This window comes from Salvelinus sp. IW2-2015, linkage group LG14, assembly GCF_002910315.2.
Source record: "Salvelinus sp. IW2-2015 linkage group LG14, ASM291031v2, whole genome shotgun sequence".
NCBI classification, from domain to species: Eukaryota; Metazoa; Chordata; class Actinopteri; order Salmoniformes; family Salmonidae; genus Salvelinus; species Salvelinus sp. IW2-2015.
Genome location: NC_036854.1, coordinates 4813374 through 4833232, shown reverse-complemented (window position 1 = coordinate 4833232; position 19859 = coordinate 4813374). Strand labels below are relative to the sequence as shown.

Here is a 19859-nt window from a genome sequence, read left to right as displayed (position 1 = left end):
AAATGAATTATTGTATGAGATTCAAGCCAATAAATCAATTTCCCCACGTGACTTCTAACTTGTTCAAATGGGATGGTCTCCACACAGTGTCACCTTCTCCGCAATGCTCTAGAGTAGAAATTTAACTCGGATTGTAAACCTTGTTGCGGTTGATTAGAGGGGGCAGCCTGACAGTTATACGAGTCGATCGGTAATCAGCTGTTTCTGCATCTTGGTGGAGTAAAGCAACAAAAAAGGTATTGTATACCATACAACTTTCTTCTCTCTTAGTTGTATGTCGCGGGTTACTAAAGAATAATCGATAAAGCATTTTGATGATGATAAATGTAATCAAATTTTAACGAATAAAGAGGACCCATGACACATTAATTTGAATCAGTTTAATGCGTCTCACACTCTAACAGGTGTGACGTTTACCTTTCACTAGCTACAATACAGATTGTTGCACCAGATAATGTGGTTTAACCGAAGAGTTTTGGTATCCATTACTGGGAGTTACAGGATCGGTACTGTTTGGTGCAACACTTTTGCGACACTGTCTTCGTCCCTTGATTTATGGAAACACGGGTCTCGTAAAGTGGCCAGTTGCAGGTGGTCCGTTTTTGAATTTAGAAAATGTTGTGTTATTTAAATAATTTCTTGTTTTGCTCCATGAAGAAATCTCTGCGCTACACTAAAAACTACCTACCCTGTAACTCCCAGTAATTGAATACAAACACATCTTTGGTTAAATACCATTATCTGGTGTAACACTCTGTAGCTAACCTTTCACATAAGATGTTATTCATTTGGAAGACAATACACTAAGCATGTGACTCACGAGTAAAATACTCAATATTTTCCCTTGTCAATCTGTCTGTATATTTTGTCTATTGTCTATCCTACTCCCAGATCACTATGAATATCCAGTCAGTTATCAACAGGGAAGTGTTTTCCCCCCGGGATGAGAGGATACTCGTGGCTGTGGAGGTTAAGAGGAGAAAAAGGAAAAAGGTTCCCTTTCTGCCCACTGGAGGCAAGGGAGAATATATGACATACATCTGTCTGTCAGGTAGGCTCCTGTAACATATTTCTCTAAGACATAGATCTGTCTGTCAAGTATGCTCCTGTAACATATTTCTCTGACATACATCTGTCAGGTAGGCTCCTGTAACATATTTCTCTAAGACATAGATCTGTCTGTCAAGTAGGCTCCTGTAACATATTACTCTCAGATGGGACCATTGTAACTTGAATTTTAAATCCAGGACTTGTATATATACACAGCAGATCAACAACTCTCTTGTTCAGGATTAAAAGGCTGCATTGTTTAACCATCTCATGGTGGAATTATCTGACTGGAAGGATGCAGAGGTATTCATTGTGTTGCAGTCAGGACATTGTGATGCTGGCTATCTAATACCACTGAGTCTGATGTTGTCAGAGGACATGGATCCTATAATTGAGCAGGAAGGATCACTTGAATATTATATAGATGTTCAGTGTCACTCACTCTCCATCCATAGTAGCTATTGTTACTGTGATGAAGTCACCCAGAGCCATGGGCATTCACTGCCCCAGTGTCCCTTGACTCTTCACCCCGTCCCAATTACACCACTGATGGAAGAGTGACTAGTATCCTCAGCTGGCACTGCCAGTCTCCCCCCCCATTACAACCCCTCATATCATTTGAACAAGAGAATCCACTGAAGAAGAATGGGCATTGGCGGTCTGTTTGTTGATCTGTGATGGTGACTGGTGACTGGTCCCGTGTGTGTGTCCAATGTTTGTAAAAAATTGAACACGCGTTTAGTAGTGGAAAGTGAATCCTAAATCTATTCTTTATATCCTGTCTTCATTGTAGTACTGTGTAGATTTACTTTGATATTTTGGGGTTATATGATGTGTGCTTGGGTTTCATATTTCTAACCCATGACCCCTCCTAATCCCCCAGTGACCAATAAGAGGCCAGCCCAGCTCCTCATCACCAAGGTCAAGCAGTTTGGAGGCTCTGCCCCCTTCACCAGGAGGTCACAGTGGAGCGTGGAGCAGCTCCGCCAGGTCGATGGCATCGACCCCAACAAGGTGATGTCATCATAGAGTTAGTATAGATGTGATATTCTGTGTAGTTATTTATGTGTTTTTTTCTGTGGATCTTAGCCTGTACTGCCTAGACTCTCTGGAAGCCCTGTATCCCAAACCCATCCATTTCATTCCTCTCTCCTTAGCCCCCTCTGCCATGTTCAGTTTCTCAAAGCAGAATGGATGAGAATCAGTGAGGTTTGGGGGCTAATTAGACTAGTAGAGCCAATCAGGTCTTGATGGGTAAAGGGTTGAATTGGGTTTGGAGCACCAGGATTCTGACCCATGTGTTTCTGGGGGATTGGTTTGGTCCACTAAAATCAAATCAAATCAAATGTTATTTGTCACATACACATGGTTAGCAGATGTTAATGCGAGTGTAGCRAAATGCTTGTGCTTCTAGTTCCGACAATGCAGTAATAACCAACAAGTAATCTAACCTAACAATTCCACAACTACTAYCTTATACACACAAGTGTAAAGGGATAAAGAATATGTACATAAAGATATATGAATGAGTGATGGTACAGAACGGCATAGGCAAGATGCAGTAGATGCTAATGAGTTACAGTCTATACATTGAGATGAGTAATGTAGGGTATGTAAAACATAAAGTGGCATAGTTTAAAGTGGCTAGTGATACATCTATTACATAAAGTTGGCAGAATGCAGTAGATGATATAGAGTACAGTATATACATATGAGATGATGTAGGATATGTAAACATTATATTAAGTGGCATTGTTTAAAGTGGCTAGTGATTGGATAGGGGGGTGCTCCTCTGCTGTTTCTGAAGTCCACAATCATCTCCTTTGTTTTGTTGACGTTGAGTGTGAGGTTATTTTCCTGACACCACACTCCGAGGGCCTCACCTCCTCCCTGTAGCCGTCTCGTCGTTGTTGGTAATCAAGCCTACACTGTAGTGTTGTCAGCAAACTTGATGAGTGAGTTGGAGGCGTGCATGGCCACGCAGTCGTGGGTGAACAGGGACGCACCCTTGTGGGGCTCCAGTGTTGAGGATCAGCGGGGTGGAGATGTTGTTACCTACCCTACCACCTGGGGGCGGCCCGTCAGGAAGTCCAGGACCCAGTTGCACAGGGTGGGGTCGAGACCCAGGGTCTCGAGCTTGATGACGAGTTTGGAGGTACTATGGTGTTAAATGCTGAGCTGTAGTCGATGAACAGCATTCTCCACTAGGTATTCCTCTTGTCCAGATGGGTTAGGGCAGTGTGCAGTGTGGTTGCGATTGCGTCGTCTGTGGACCTATTGGGTCGGTAAGCAAATTGAAGTGGGTCTAGGGTGTCAGGTAGGGTGGAGGTGATATGGTCCTTGACTAGTCTCTCAAAGCACTTCATGATGATGGAAGTGAGTGCTACGGGGCGGTAGTCGTGTAGCTCAGTTACCTTAGCTTTCTTGGGAACAGGAACAATGGTGGCCCTCTTGAAGCATGTGGGAACAGCAGACTGGGATAGGATTGATTGAATATGTCCTTAACACACCAGCCAGCTGGTCTGCGCATGCTCTGAGGACGCGGCTGGGAATGCCGTCTGGCCTGCAGCCTTGCGAGGGTTAACACGTTAATGTTTTACTCACCTCGGCTGCAGTGAAGGAGAGCCCGCAGGTTTTTGGTAGCGGGCTGTTTCAGTGGCACTGTATTGTCCTCAAAGCGAGACCCTGCCACATACCTCTTGTGTCTGAGCTGTTGAATTGCGACTCTACTTTGTCTCTATACTGGGACTTAGCTTGTTTGATTGCCTTGCGAAGGGAATAGTTACACTGTTTGTATTCGGTCATGTTTCCGGTCACCTTGCCCTGGTTAAAAGCAGTGGTTCGTGCTTTCAGTTTCACGCGAATGCTGCCATCAATCCACGGTTTCTGGTTTGGGAATGTTTTAATCGTTGCTGTGGGTATGACATCGTCAATGCACTTTCTAATGAACTCGCTCACCGAATCAGCGTATTCGTCAATGTTGTGGTTGGACGCAATGCGGAACATATCCCAATCCACGTGATCGAAGCAGCTCTGAAGCGTGGAATCAGATTGGACGGACCAGCGTTGAAACAGACCTGAGCGCGGGAGCTTGCTGTTTTAGTTTCTGTTTGTAGGCTGGAAGCAACAAAATGGAGTCGTGGTCAGCTTTTCCAAAGGAGGGCGGGGGAGGGCCTTATATGCGTCGCGGAAGTTAGTATAACAATGATCCAAGGTTTTACCAGCCCTGGTAGCACAATCGATATGCTGATAGAATTTAGGGAGTTTTGTTTTCAGATTAGCCTTGTTAAAATCCCAGCTACGATGAATGCAGCCTCAGGGTGTGTGGTTTCCAGTTTACAAAGAGTCAGATAAGTTCGTTCAGGGCCATCGATGTGTCTGCTTGGGGGGGAATATATACGGCTGTGATTATAATCGAAGAGAATTCCCTTGGTAGATAATGCGGTCGACATTTGATTGTGAGGAATTCTAGATCAGGTGAACAGAATGACTTGAGTTCCTGTATGTTGTTATGATCACACCACGTCTCGATAATCATAAGGCATACACCCCCGCCCCTCTTCTTACCAGAAAGATGTTTGTTTCTGTCGGCGCGATGCGTGAAGAGACCAGCTGGCTGCACCGACTCCGTTAGCGTCTCTCGAGTAAGCCATGTTTCCGTGAAGCAAAGGACGTTACAGTCTCTGATATCTCTCTGGAAAGCTACCCTTGCTCGGATTTCATCAACCTTATTGTCAAGAGACTGGACATTGGCGAGTAGTATGCTAGGGAGTGGAGCGCGATGTGCCCGTCTCCGAAGCCTGACCAGGAGACCGCTTCATTTGCCCCTTTTACGGCGTCGTTGTTTAGGGTCGCCGGCTGGGATCAGATCCATTGTATTGGGTGGAAGGCAAAACACAGGATCCGCTTCGGGAGAGTCATATTCCTGGTTGTACCGATGGTGAGTTGACGTTGCTCTTATATTCAGTAGTTCCTCCCGACTGTATGTAATGAAACYTAAGATTACCTGGGGTACCAATGTAAGGAATGACACATAAAAAAAACTAAATACTGCATATTTTCCTAGGAACGCGAAGCGAGGCGGCCATCTCGGTCGGCGCCGGAAGTGGACAAACACTATTCTCCTCTACTGTCTTATGATCTCTCTATTGTATCCCTCATCTGTATACCCTTGTATCCCTCATCTGTATACCTGTCTGTATCTCCCACAGGACTGCCCAGAGTTTGACCTGTTGTTCGACAACGCCTTTGACCAATGGGTGGCCAGCTCAGCGGCAGAGAAGTGCATCTTCATCCAGATCATGTACCACGCCTGTCAGACCTACTGGGAGGGCAAGGAGCGGGTCCCTGGTGGCCTGGGTAGCCCAGCTGGAGACCAGCAGAAGGACCAGAGAGCTAGTCCAGGGGCCCAGGTTAGCCCGGGGTCCCAAGGGGGCCAAAGAGGCGGTCCAGGGGCCCAGGCTAGACGGAAGAGCACAGTGGGTCCCAGGCCCCGCCAGACTGAATTTGTCAACTGTCAGTCCAAACTCACAGGAGGTAAAGGGGTGTGAAAGGAGAAGTGCAGTCTGTCAACAGTCAGTCYTAATTCACTCCCTTCCCCTTGGTCCTAACCCTTCCATGTTTGCAGATCGACGTACTTTGACCTAGGGGAAGTGTTAGGGAGCAATCTGGACCAGCTATCATTTTGCATTATTCTGAGACCGTAGGAGTGGTTTATCCTCATGATATGGCATGGACTCCAATTTCCTGTTTGATTCTGTACTGTCTATTTGCCCTATTGATCATGGTTATGATACAGCTTTTTTTAGCAGTCTCATTGGGTGTCATTCTAACAGATGCCTGCACTGTGAATCTGGTCATCTACCGTTGCAAGGTCTTCTTCAACCGCATGAAGAAGGTGATGGTTTCAAAACAAAGCAGTCCTCAGGCTGGAGGTAAGGGTACAAAACAAAATAACCTTCAATAATATAAGGACAAACCTTAGTGGTAAGCCTATGGCTGTATCCTTTATATTCTCATGTTCCTAATCCTCTCTCAGGCGATTGATGGTTTTGTCAATTGTCCTCTGTAACACTTCTCTCCGCTACAGTAGAGAATGGCTCTTCTATGAGGTTGCGGCTAGCTGAGTGGCGACTTTGTGTCCAAACCTCCTGCTAAAATAACAAAGGCTGGCCTTGAGTCTGCGGGGTAGGGAGACAGTGAGAAGAAACGCGGCTCCTCATGGAACCAACTGACGTGTGTGTGTGTGTGTGTGGCACAGGGAGAGGTGCCAGGCAGTAGCAGGGCATAGAGATGCAGACCAACAGCAAATGTAGGGCAGTCTCTCTCCTAAGCTGACCAGTCCAGGTGGCATGATATAGCCCCCCCCTACAGATTGTTACCTCTCTCTCGACAAACATTAGTTCAGAATAAAAGAAAGCAAAGATGGCTAGATCGACATTTTGATTCTGGCTCTTGGATGTTGTAACATAGTGTTATACCTGTTGGGTAACCCATCTAGGTATCCTATCTTTGGTGTGTGTGGTCATGACCAGTGCTTGTCTCTCTGTCTCTCTGTCTCTCTGTCTCTCTGTCTCTCTGTCTCTCTGTCTCTCTGTCTCTCTGTCTCTCTGTCTCTCTGTCTCTCTGTCTCTCTGTCTCTCTGTCTCTCTGTCTCTCTGTCTCTCTGTGTGTGTTGTGCAGCAGGTCACAGAGCAAGTCCCAGTGGGCAGCGCCCCCCAGGGGGCAGTATGGCTAGTGTAGTCAAGAGGGCAAGCCAGGCCCTGCAGGAGCGTGGGCAGAGACTGGGCCGTGCCGAGGACAAGACAGTAGACCTGATGCACAAAGCCCAGCAGTTTGCAGACACTGCCCACAAGGTGAGACGTTGCACTGTTAAATATCAACACCACACACACGCAACACACCACACACGCTAACACACCACACACGCACAAACACACGCTAACACACCACACACAGTTGGGTGAAAGTTTGATTTCACCCTCTGCGTTTGGTCCAGCCATGCTCGTGACGTATGAGCAACTTAACATGTATTATGAAGTGTCATTCCACACTATGCTGTGTAGTTGACCTTGTCTAGAACACCTACCCAATGAGAGCCAGAGGGCTACCAACACCCCCACACCATTAGGTTTTACAGTAATTGTGAGCCAATCAATCCTCATAATTATCTCTTCATTTGGAAAGGAGGCATTATAAGTATACCAGTGTAACACTCTCATTGATGAGAACATACACAGGTAATTAACTCATTAAATGTTTATGTAATTGGATGACATTGTTCATCTAAAACTATTAGGCCCTAGAATGCTTTAAAGTGGCCCATCAAAGAGAAAATACCTTTTTATTTCAGGGGAAATGAGCTAGAATGTGAAAATGATGAGACTTTCTTYCTCCTCTAGCTGGCTCTGAAGTATTCAAACTAGAGGCATCTCTTCCTGTGGGTCCGCTCCTGGCGTCCGTGGCCCTAATTCACCTGTTGATTCTATGTATAATAACTTCTATACTAATGTTGGAGTGAGGCATAGTTTAGTTGAAACCCAGTGGACGATGTTCTGAGAGGAGTGGAGGGTTGTGGTACTTGCTCTTAGAACATTGACTATGTCAAAAGGACATGGAAACCTTTACAGACGGGCAGTGGGGAGGACGGCCCAGTTATGGACCTCGGAGTTTAAGAATGACCTTTAACCTCCAGAATGGGACCTGTGGATCACATGACGGTGTCTTTTCATGGCATAGCTAGCTGGTTTACTGGATGGCAATGTTGTCACAATGTTCCCACTGCTTGAGGATACTTGTCTTCCCTGCTTCAGTAGCCTGTGCTCTGATGAAGACTTTAGATTTGGGGGGTTTCACATGTTTTTAGATATTTTAATATTGGCATATGAATTCTCAGTAATAAGCTTTTCAGAATTCACGTGTCTTCTCCACTATGGAAGTATATTTCAATTGTGGTTTTGCTCGTTACACAAAGAATTGTTCATTTATGACCGTGAACAGGCACACGCATAGAGAGCAACTGGTGAATGTTTGATTTAGATTGATACTGGAGAATTCATTTTACCTATGTCGGGGTACGAATTACATAGTCATTTAATGTTTGAATGGAGTTGAATGTAAGTATGGCTATTTCAGGTTATTGCCTTAGTTTTGTGCTAGCTGGTACAGGGGTATGAGGAACACCTAGTGAAATGTTTTTTATTTTCTTTGCATGGTGATGCTTTAGTAAGTATAGTCTTGATTTCTTGGCACTTTCTAAATATGACTATTGTATGGATTCCTATATTGCACTATAATTTGTTTTGCTTTAATTTGGTTCCACTATTTTTCACTGCTAAATTCCTCCACTACCCTCTCCCTGCTTGCATCATTCATTGATTAGTCATTAATCACTATTTAAACCATTGATTAGTCACTGATCACTATTCCAAATTCAAGTTGATAATCTATCTGATCCTTGTCTATTGTCTTTGTCTAATCATGTGTGAGTCATTGATCCCTTGTCTTGTCATGTGTTTTTGTCTCTTGGACCATATGTATCGTAATTACATGTCTCATGCCCTTTCAATCTTTAATTGCTGGTTCCGTGTCAGACTTGAGTACAGCCGGTATAATGGTGGGTTCGTGTATGTAGACCAGGGCTCTTCTAGGTGAGGTTGTAAGCAAGATATGGAACGTTGACTGTGAAGAATTGCGTGTGTGATCATAATCTCGTCCACACAGCCGGCTCTCTATGTGGTAGCAATTGAGCCTGGGGACGAGGTTCATGTGATGACGTTTCAGAAGGCCACTGTAGAGAAGAGACTTCTGAGTTGGTTAGTGATGAGGGTCAGAAAGGCTTGTAAGGTTTAGTTGAGTGCTCTTGCGTAGGCCTGTGGTTGTTGAATTTATTTCGATGCCTAATAGTGTTTTTTTTGTACACAACACTAATAACTAAATAAATTGATATGCTTTATCAACTGGGACAACATATCCCACTTCATGCTTAACCTGTCATGGAGTGAGAGGGAAGCCTAATCTGTCTTTCAACTACTCGTATCTGAATGAGACTTAATTGTGGCAGTTAACTAAGGAGACAAATCCTAAGATGGCACTTGTCCTGACTGTGCATGCTTTCTGTTGCTATGTTACTGTTGGTGATCTGATGAAAGATTGGCTAGAATCTAGATTAGTTGAAAAGTGCCTACACTACCTTTTTTATATTCTGATCATGGAGTTGAAACCATGAACTGATGTTATTATTCCTAGAAATGCTGAYTATTTAACATAGTCTTACAACAGTCCTTGAAGCTCTGTTTAATGTCAATGTTAACATGAGATTTGTACTGTTTTTAATGAGAACTTCAATGACCTTAACACTCCTCTTTTTGAGCCAATAAATGAAATGGGACCCGTCTGACGTTCTGTGTCTTCATTTTGTTAGGGCCTACTGCAGGGCTCTCCAACACTCTTCCTGGAGAGCTACCATCCTGTAGGTTTTCACTCTGAATCTAATCTAGCACACCCGATTCTAATAATTACATGGTTGATAAGTGGAATCAGGTGAGATACAACAGGATTGAGTAGCCTGGATAGAGAGACGTACAGTACCTGAATTTTGTTTGCCTTATTTCTGAACACTAGAGGGTGCTCAAACAGCAGTTAAATCTGATCCACTGGCCATCACAAGTGACATTATTACTTAAGGTAATTTGTGATGGGGTATTCTTTAAACATGTCGTTCTGTTGCATATAATACAACACATCTGTGTTCTTATAGATCATGTAGATTGCTTGTGGTAAGAACGGTTTCTTGTGAATGTTCACCAATGACTGTTGAATAAAAGGAAATGTTTGCTTGGAATATTTTGGGATCCTGATCGTTACTACCCATTTGCTCAATCCCGTCATAACTCTGTGTCAACCCACTGTCCAAACCATTAACAGGCAGGCAATGAGCGGTTATGAGCGTTGGGTCAGTATTTGAGAGGTCGCTGGTTTGAATCCCTGAGCAGACTAGGTGAAAAATCTCTCGACGTGCACTTGAGCAAGGCACTTAACCCTAATTGCTCCTGTAAGTTGCTCTGGATAAGAGTGTCTGCTAAATGACTGAAATGTGAAACTATTCCGTAATCAATTGGAAAATATTGATTTCATGCACCTGTCTATATTTTGCTCTATTGTATATCCAGGCAGCTTGGTCACCATCTATAGATCAGATGAAAAGAGCTCTGGTATCTGGAGAATACAGTACTTACAGTATTGATGCACTTATACTGTAGCGACCTTAAGCCAACACCAAGACACTTCGTCAAGCGGTTCAGACCTCTTGGTGTATCAGTTGGTGAGTTGACAGTCGCTGGACCTGGTTTGAGTCCCAGTCGGGGCTACCCCTCAAATTTGATATGATACAATGCATGAGGACACGTTTATTTGTCTTAGAAATGCCAACGCCTGTGCTCACAGGGCAGAACAGACACTCCGTCAGAGACGACTGAGATATAAATTGTGGATCATATCATTGTATGTGGTACTGTATTTACTGCGATAGACTAGCGTCCTGTCCAGGGGGTGTACTTGTACATCAAGCTGCCACGCTACTGAAACAGATCGCCTTCAGACCCAAGAGTGCTTCTGGCTCGTACAAGCCAAGGCTCCTGACTTCCTGTATTTACAAAATGTAAATAAACTACATAGCTGCTCCTTTAGTACCATCATGTAATTGATGATTTTCTCATCAATATCACATTGTGGCTAATCTGTTTTTAACCTTCATGGTCACACCAGGAAGTGTCAGTATTGTCCTATCGACGAAGGAGATTTCCTGATGCCTAAAGTAGACGTATCAGCAAGAAGGGCCGGTCGTGACTTGGTGGCCATGGAGACGCAGTGACATTGCATGGATCTCATATTGACCATGCCTAGTCCTCCTTGGATGTTAACATCTCAAGGACTCTTGGTTTAAGTCTGGCTTAACTCTGACTCAGACCGCTGTGTCATGACTAGTGGCCAGGGACACAGGGATTGTATTCATTTGGACACAATGTGGCAAAGTGTTTTTCAACAGAAAACAAAAATAAGCGGTTCTTCCCTGTTTAACTCCATTTTATTTATTTTGGTGCCTAATGAACAACCAGGGAGAGAATTTAAGCTTTTGGTGATATTGTCATCACTATGACTGCTACAGTAATACAACAAGGTGAAAAATCTATGTGCCCATGAGCAAGGTACTTAACCCTAATTGCTCCTGTAAGTCGCTCTGGATAAGAGTGTCTGCTAAATGACTGAATTGTAAATGTACTGTATTAAATGAATCATGATTTCTTGTTAGTCAGAATAAGTGGTTATAGTTCTCTAGTGTACCACTGTGGGGCGCAGCTGTGCAGTGGTGACTGTGTAGTTAAGGGATGTTAATAGGGCGAGACTGGCCCCCCTCCAAACAGTAGAATGTAAACAGAATTGTCTCTTGAAGCTCAATTATTTATTTTATTTTTTATTTCAAACCTGGACGACACTGGGCCAATTGAGCGCCGCCCTATGGGACACCCAATCATGGTGGTTGTGATACAGCCTGGATTCGAACCAGGGTGTCTGTAGTGACGCYTCTAGCACTGAGACTTAGTTCTTTAGACCGCTGCTCCACTCGGGAGCCCGAATGCTCCTTCACTAACAATTCTAATAGCAGAGCAATGCTTTTGAATCAGCAGAAATGTATAGACAGACATTTTCCTTATTTGAGACTTATTCCCAGCACCTGAGAATTRTCCACCTGCTTTCTATGAAGACCATCTGGCTACAGACTAAAGGACTAGCGCTCTCTCTGATGTTCTGGTTGAAATAGGACATCTCACACACAYCAATGCCCTCAATCCAAAACATAGGGCTCCAAGCAGTCTTTTCCAATACAGGTGAAAATGGCTAGACAGAATGCTGTGTAGGCAGAATGCCAAAATACACATTCAATCTCTGTGTCACAACTCCAATAGTTTAATAGTTAAAAAAAAAAATCTGATTTACTCCAAACATTTCTTATCTTATCCTCTGTGACGACAGAACAGAGAAACTTAACCTATAAAGAGCTGTTAGAGGAGCAGAGGGAGCTCTTCCAGACAGCTATCTGAGGCCCCTCTTACACGCTCCAGATTAACTTTGTGTGAAGAGAGGATAAAAAAAAATAGGAATTTGTTTGAGAGAGAGATTTGACGTGTGTTTTATCTGTGTCTAGGGTTCTCAAACCCATCTCGGCAGTACAGTTCCCCTGTCCACATCTTACAACGGTATGGAGGACCGACAGACACACCCCACCTAGGACACAATATATGAACTGTAATATAATGTCACAAACAAGCCTCTTCACACACAGGTCATAGATGGTGGGTCACATTGAGGACAGGTGATATAGTGATGACATGGAGGGTTCATGTCCACGTTAGGGATTAGCCGGTTGTTGTCTTGATTTAAACAGGTGACCCGTGCTCTGAAGGTTTACGTTGTCTGACAATCATAGGGTTTGTGAGAAAGGGATTTTATTGGTGCTCACACTTTTTTTACAGAATTGTCCTTGACAACGCATTCATTTGAAACTCTATTGAGAATAAGTCAGGGCTGTCCCCAAATCACTTTACCCTTCATGTACATGTCTACCTCAAATACCTCATACCCCTCATACCCCTGCACATTGATCTGGTACTCCCTCTATATAACCATTAGCCCTGCCCATTTGATCTGGTACTCCCTCTATATAACCATTACCCCTGCACTATTGAATCTGTACCCCATTATAACCATTACCCCTGCCCATTGATCTTGTACTCCCTTATAATAACCATTACCCCTTGCACATTGATCTGGTACTCCCTCTATATAACCATTACCCCTGCCCATTGATCTGGTACTCCCTCTATATAACCATTACCCCTGCACATTGATCTGTACTCCCTCTATATAACCATTACCCCTGCACATTGATCTGTACTCCCTCTATATAACCATTACCCCTGCCATTGATCTTACTCCCTCTATATAACCATTACCCCTTGCCCATTGATCTTGTACTCCCTCTATATAACCATTACCCTGCCCATTGATCTGGTACTCCCTCTATATAACCATTACCCTGCCATTGATCTGGTACTCCCTCTATATAACCATTACCCCTGCCCATTCTCATCTGTACTCCCTCTATATAACCATTACCCCTGCACATTGATCTGGTACTCCCTCTATATAACCATTACCCCTGCACATTGATCTGGTACTGGTACTCCCTGTATGTATCTCCATGATTCTATATTGTATTCCTTGTGTTACTATTTTTATTTCGTTTTATTTCTTTATCGTTGGCAAGAGCTCATAAGTAAGAATTTTATGGTAAAGTCTACACCTGTTGTATTCGGCACATATGACAAATAATTCAAATCCCAATTTTGAGATTTTAATCTATAATATAAATCGTCTGCAAATGATTTAAAACATAATTTAAAGCATGCTTGCTAAGGTTAGCTAGAGCCAGCCCGGGAATGAACATCAGTCTTACAGAACTCCCTGTCGGGTCACTATAACAAGGGACTGGCCTCGAATCTATACAGTTGAACACAATTGTGAACGTTATGCTCGGAACCTGTGATCATCACATTTATCATACCAGGAGGTGGTGTGACATCTCACAATACCGTCACAGAGGACTCGTAGTGAGTCAGTCAGAGTACAGTAAGATAAAACCTTACAGCTGGCCCACCTCCTGTATTGGCGGTGTGGCTGTTAGAGAATGCAGTACTGCGGTTGTGTGTGTGTGTGTGTGTGTGTGTGTTTTCTCTTATGGCAGAAGTAGCCCTGGCTGCTACTGTCCTCTCGGTGGGGCCATAGGGCCTTCTCCATTTCCCAGCCACCCACCAACCCAGCCAGCCAGGCAGACAGATGTCACACACCTCTGGTCACCTTCAGCCTCCTCCCCCGGCCCACCCTCTGAGCTCTGGCAGCCTGCACCCCCAGACAGGTAACTGTCTGTGTTACTCATCTCTTCTTCCTGATCTCCCAATACCTCTCTCGACCTTTGTTCCTCAATCTTTCTCCACTACATCTCGCTCTCTTTCTGTTTCTCGCTCTCTCTCACAGTTTGTTCTAGTAAATCTGTCCTTCTTCCTCCCTCTAGGTGAAAACATCCCAGCCTTTGTCCTTCATATCCAGCTGTTAGGCACCAGGATAGTTCAGGTGAATAACATTCAGTGTTAAGCCGCTTTAAAGAGAACATCCTTAATCTACCAGACCTTGATTTGTGAAGTGCGCGCTTGTGCACGACCTTGTCTGTGTGCTTGTTTGTGGTTGCATGTGTCCATGCACATATCTATCCCTCTGTGTGTGCACGTGAGGGTCATGGGCAGGACACGGTACAGGAATTGACAGGTTCAGACATGGTCTTGAGGTCATCCACTGCCTCATTGCCAAGGTAACCAGGCGTCTAGTCAGGAATGTCCCTCATTTATTGTGTTAGTGACAACACATTTTACATGTTAATATTGACAAGTATTTCCTAATGAATCTATACCGGTAGTACTTTGTGTTGTGGTATTGTGATGTCTGGCAATGAAACATGGTCGCTGTGACAAATGGACTGTTGTAATAACTCCCAAAATACTCTAATGCCTTTCGATTGAATGAAAGCCCCCAAGGGCAGATTTTTTTTGCATTTTTCAAACACCTTAAAACAGCATTTTCCTGCAATCTAGAGCCATAATCATTATGCTGAATTTGATGTAAAATATATATATTTAAAAATGTTAATGCATGTCTAAGCATACCTCTTGAGTACAATTTAGTAATTACTTTTCTAAAGTCTAGCAACGTTGCCAGTTGGCATGCCAGCTAAGACAGTTAGACAAGCTAGCTATTCTAACTTGATTGATAGCCTGAAATGGCTTCTTGGTAGCTAGTTATGAGTTTGGGAGATTGGGAACCTATCTGGGCCAGCTAAAACCAACTTCATAATTTACATTTACATTTAAGTCATTTAGCAGACGCTCTTATCCAGAGCGACTTACAAATTGGTGCCTCACCTTATGATATCCATTGGAACAAACCACTTTACAATAGTGCATCTAACTCTTTTAAGGGGGGGGGTTAGAAGGATTACTTTATCCTATCCTAGGTATTCCTTAAAGAGGTGGGGTTTCAGGTGTCTCCGGAAGGTGGTGATTGACTCCGCTGACTGGCGTCGTGAGGGGTTTGTTCCACCATTGGGGTGCCAGAGCAGCGAACAGTTGTGACTGGGCTGAGCGGGAACTGTACTTCCCAGAGGTAGGGGAGCGAGCAGGCCAGAGGTGGATGAACGCAGTGCCTGTTTGGGGTAGGCCTGATCAGAGCCTGAAGTACGGAGGTGCCATTCCCCTCACAGCTCCGTAGGCAAAGCACCATGGTCTTGTAGCGGATGCAGTTCAACTGGAAGCCAGTGGAGAGAGCGGAGGAGCGGGGTGACGTGAGAGAACTTGGAAGGTTGAACACCAGACGGGCTGCGGCGTTCTGGATGAGTTGTAGGGGTTAATGGCACAGGCAGGGAGCCAGCCAAACAGCGAGTTGCAGTAATCCAGACGGGAGATGACAATTTGCCTGGATTAGACCTTGCGTCGTTCCTGTGTGAGGAGGTCGTACTCTGCGAATGTTGTAGAGCATGAACCTACAGGAACGGGTCACCGCCTTGATGTTAGTTTGAGAACGACAGGTGGTTGCCAGATCACGCAAGGTTCTTAGCACTCTGGGAGGAGACACAATGGAGTTGTCAACCGGGATGGCGAGATCATGGAACGGCAGTCCTTCCCCGGGAGGAAGAGCAGCTCCGTCTTGCCAAGGTTCAGTTTGAGTGGTGATCCGTCATCCACACTGATATGTCTGCCAGACATGCAGAGAGCGATCGCACCTGGTCTTCCGACAAGACCTAGTAACATGGCACGTGATTATGCTTAATCTTGTCGTGTCCTCCTCTCCTCCATTCCTACGTCTATCGCATCACTTGGACTCATGACCTCTCCTCTAAGACCTTCATAGACCGGGTCCAGACTGCGACCCTTGTCTCGCTCTATCCTGCTCAACACATCCAGCCTAGGGGCGCACAAGACCTAAACGAGAGCCCTTGCCGGAGCCAAGTGACTGAGAGACACGTGAAGTGGCGGAGAAAGACAAGAATATCTTCCGCCATCGCCCCCTGGCCCCGACGCGATCCTGTCATGCCGTTATGCAACGTCTCCTAACGCTCGTGCCGACGCCGCGAGATATGTCTCAACTCGTCGATGTAGTGTCTGCAGTAGCGTATGATCTCTAAATATCACAGTCATCAACATGCTATCTGACCACTCCAAATATTCCAGATCGTGAGATACGTGCCATCGATGACAGAGGCCCTGAGGAGTTACTCTTGCCGTACTTTCCTCCCCGCTGATCCTCCTCCGCGCCGCCACTACTAGACATAACGCCGAGATGCTGCAGACTTTGTAATGTACTAGTCTCTAGCAATATATACTAGATTGAAGATACAAGTCAAAGAATCAATAGTCTGAAAGAGATCGCCAGGTAGATGCTACCAAGGGTACAGCAACGTTCAAGCGTTGGACGAGTAGTATCTCGATAAGAGAGCGTCACCAGCTAGCTACTCGTCTGATCACCGTGGTTGTTTGCACATCTGAGCGATCTCTCTGATGCTCTGCGTACGTCTCTCTCCGTTTTTTCAGAACTGGGGACAGCACTCGGACTAACTCTCTCGCATATTAGCGAAAGACGGACTAGCCAGCGGTACGGCCGCCAAACACTGCGCCGCTTACCCTACCCCTCTCTCTTCTCCAGACGCAATTTCCGGAGACCTTCTCCTTACCTCACCTCGCTCATTCAACTCATCCCTTGACGCTGGCTACCAATCGACCTTCGTCTGGTATGCAAAGCGGAAGGTAAGGCAAGGAAGAGAGATATGTGAGCTCCCTTTCGAGAAAATATCCTGAGCACCGAAGTGAGCCCGAGATCCGCTGCCCTAGGATGTCAACCAAGCGAGTAAGCAGCAGGTTGTTTGGGCGCGCCGCGCCGTCACAAGACGCGAGATTTCATCTGGAGAAGAGAGGAGAGAAGAGGTCAAAGCACAGGGTAGGGCAGTGTGAGCAAACAGCGGTGTCGTTTGACTTAGCAAACGAGGATCGGATGTCGTCGACCTTCTTTTCAAAATGGTTGACGAAGTCATCCGCAGAGAGGAAGGAGGGGGGAGGAGGATTCAGGAGGGAGGAGAAGGTGGCAAAGAGCTTCCTAGGGTTAGAGGCAGATGCTTGGAATTTAGAGTGGTAGAAAGTGGCTTTAGCAGCAGAGACAGAAGAGGAGAATGTAGAGAGGAGGGAGTGAAAGGATGCCAGGTCCGCAGGGAGGCGAGTTTCCTCCATTTCCGCTCGGCTGCCCAGAGCCCTGTTCTGTGAGCTCGCAATGAGTCGTCGAGCCACGGAGCAGGAGGGGAGGACCGAGCCGGCCTGGAGGATAGGGGACATAGAGAGTCAAAGGATGCAGAAAGGAGGAGAGGAGGGTTGAGAGGCAGAATCAGGAGATAGGTTGGAGAAGGTTTGAGCAGAGGGAAGAGATGATAGGATGGAAGAGGAGAGAGTAGCGGGGAGAGAGAGCGAAGGTTGGGACGGCGCGATACCATCCGAGTAGGGGCAGTGTGGGAAGTGTTGGATGAGAGCGAGAGGGAAAAGGATACAAGGTAGTGGTCGGAGACTTGGAGGGGAGTTGCAATGAGATTAGTGGAAGAACAGCATCTAGTAAAGATGAGGTCAAGCGTATTGCCTGCCTTGTGAGTAGGGGGGAAGGTGAGAGGGTGAGGCCAAAAGAGGAGAGGAGTGGAAAGAAGGAGGCAGAGAGGAATGAGTCAAAGGTAGACGTGGGGAGGTTAAAGTCACCCAGAACTGTGAGAGGTGAGCCATCCTCAGGAAAGGAACTTATCAAGGCGTCAAGCTCATTGATGAACTCTCCAAGGGAACCTGGAGGGCGATAAATGATAAGGATGTTAAGCTTGAAAGGGCTGGTAACTGTGACAGCATGGAATTCAAAGGAGGCGATAGACAGAGGGTCAGAGGAGAAAGAGAGAATGTCCACTTGGGAGAGATAGATGCCCAGTGCCACCACCCCGCTGACCAGAAGCTCTCGGGGTGTGCGAGAACACGTGGGCAGACGAGGAGAGAGCAGTAGGAGTAGCAGTGTTATCTGTGGTAATCCTTGTTTCCGTCAGTGCCAGGAAGTCGAGACTGGAGGGAAGCATAGGCTGAGATGAACTCTGCCTGTTGGCCGCAGATCGGCAGTTCCAGAGGCTGCAGGAGACCTGGACTCCACGTGGGTCGTGCGCGCTGGGACCACCAGGTTAGAGTGGCAGCGCCACGCGTGTGAAGCGTTTGTATGGTCTGTGCAGAGAGGAGAGAAGAGGGATAGACAGACACATAGTTGACAGGCTACAGAAGAGGCTACGCTAATGCAAAGGAGATTGGAATGACAAGTGGACTACACGTCTCGAATGTTCAGAAATTAAGCTTACGTTGCAAAAATCTTATTGACTAAAATGATACAGTACTGCTGGCTGGGAAGTAGGCTAGCTAGCAGTGGCTGCGTTGTTGACTTTGTTTGAAAGTGTAGCTGGCTAGGTAACCTCGATAACTGGCTAGGTAACCTCGATAACCTCGATAATTACTCTAAACTACACAATTATCTTGGATACAAAAGACAGCAAAGACAACTATGTAGCTAGCTAACACTACACTAATCAGGTCGTTCTGTTGTAATGTAATAGTTTCTACAGTGCTGCTATTCGGTAGAAGTTGGCTAGCTGGCTAGCTAGCAGTGTTGACTAGGTAGGAGAACGGCGGCCGGCGACGAAAATAGCTGGCTAGCTAACCTCGGTAATTACTCAAACTACACAATTATCTTAGATACAAAGACAGCAAAGACAACTATGTAGCTAGCTAACACTACACTAATCAAGTCGTTCCGTTGTAATGTAATAGTTTCTACAGTGCTGCTATTCGTAGAAGTGTGCTAGCTAGCAGTGTTGACTACGTTAGAAGGACGAAAATAGCTGGCTAGCTAACCTCGATAATTACTCTAATTACTCTAAACTACACAATTATCTTTGATACAAAGACGGCTATGTAGCTAGCTAAGAAAAAATTGCTAAGATCAAACAAATCAAACCGTTGTACTGTAATGAAATGAAATGAAATGTAATACTACCTGTGGAGCGAAGCGGATAATATTCCTAGGTGGCTAGTACTAGTACTACAGAGAATCCCCAAAAAAATGTAACCAACAGAATGAACAAAACTGAGGGAGCCTGTGCCGTGTATGGCCATGGCACCTCTGTTCCTGGCTCTGGAAGGGAATGACATGGAAACTACAAACCAAAAACAGCCTGGCTCTTGCTCCATCTCCTAAGTGGGGTCATATTCATTAGGCACCAAATGGGGGGGGGAAATTGACTGAAACCGGTAGGGACTACCTAAACTGGTCCAATAGGAAACGCTACTTTTCGCTTTCCATGGGAGAAAAAAAATTCTACAGTGTGCCGCAATGAACACGATCCAACTCTCTCATCTCCCCCAATGCTGGGCAGGCAGGAGTAAGGCTTGGCGCTCCGCTTTGAGCAGATGTTTGGTAACATCACAGAATTAAGCTGGTGTTTTCATGCTCGTCTTTTCCCCGCTCCATTGCTGCACCAAAAAAAGCCCCTGAGCCTCTGCACTGGCTCCAAACAGAGCTGTGAGGGGGGGGGGGCAGGGCAATATGATTAACGATACAGAGGGAAAGGATGGGGGTGGAGAGCTTGA

The 19859-nt window shown here is 45.5% G+C and overlaps 1 protein-coding gene across 1 annotated transcript; it reads left to right on the top strand.

The window, feature by feature from the left end:
* The first annotated feature begins 63 nt into the window (after window positions 1-63).
* Window positions 64-9445, top strand: LOC111972566 (syntaxin-binding protein 6). Its single transcript, XM_023999577.2, has 7 exons — window positions 64-236; window positions 892-1051; window positions 1934-2064; window positions 5262-5586; window positions 5886-5984; window positions 6733-6905; window positions 7452-9445. The coding sequence occupies exons 2-7, from the start codon at window positions 898-900 to the stop codon at window positions 7473-7475; spliced, it is 906 nt and encodes a 301-aa protein (XP_023855345.1). The 5' UTR covers window positions 64-236; window positions 892-897; the 3' UTR covers window positions 7476-9445.
* Window positions 9446-19859: the final 10414 nt, after the last annotated feature.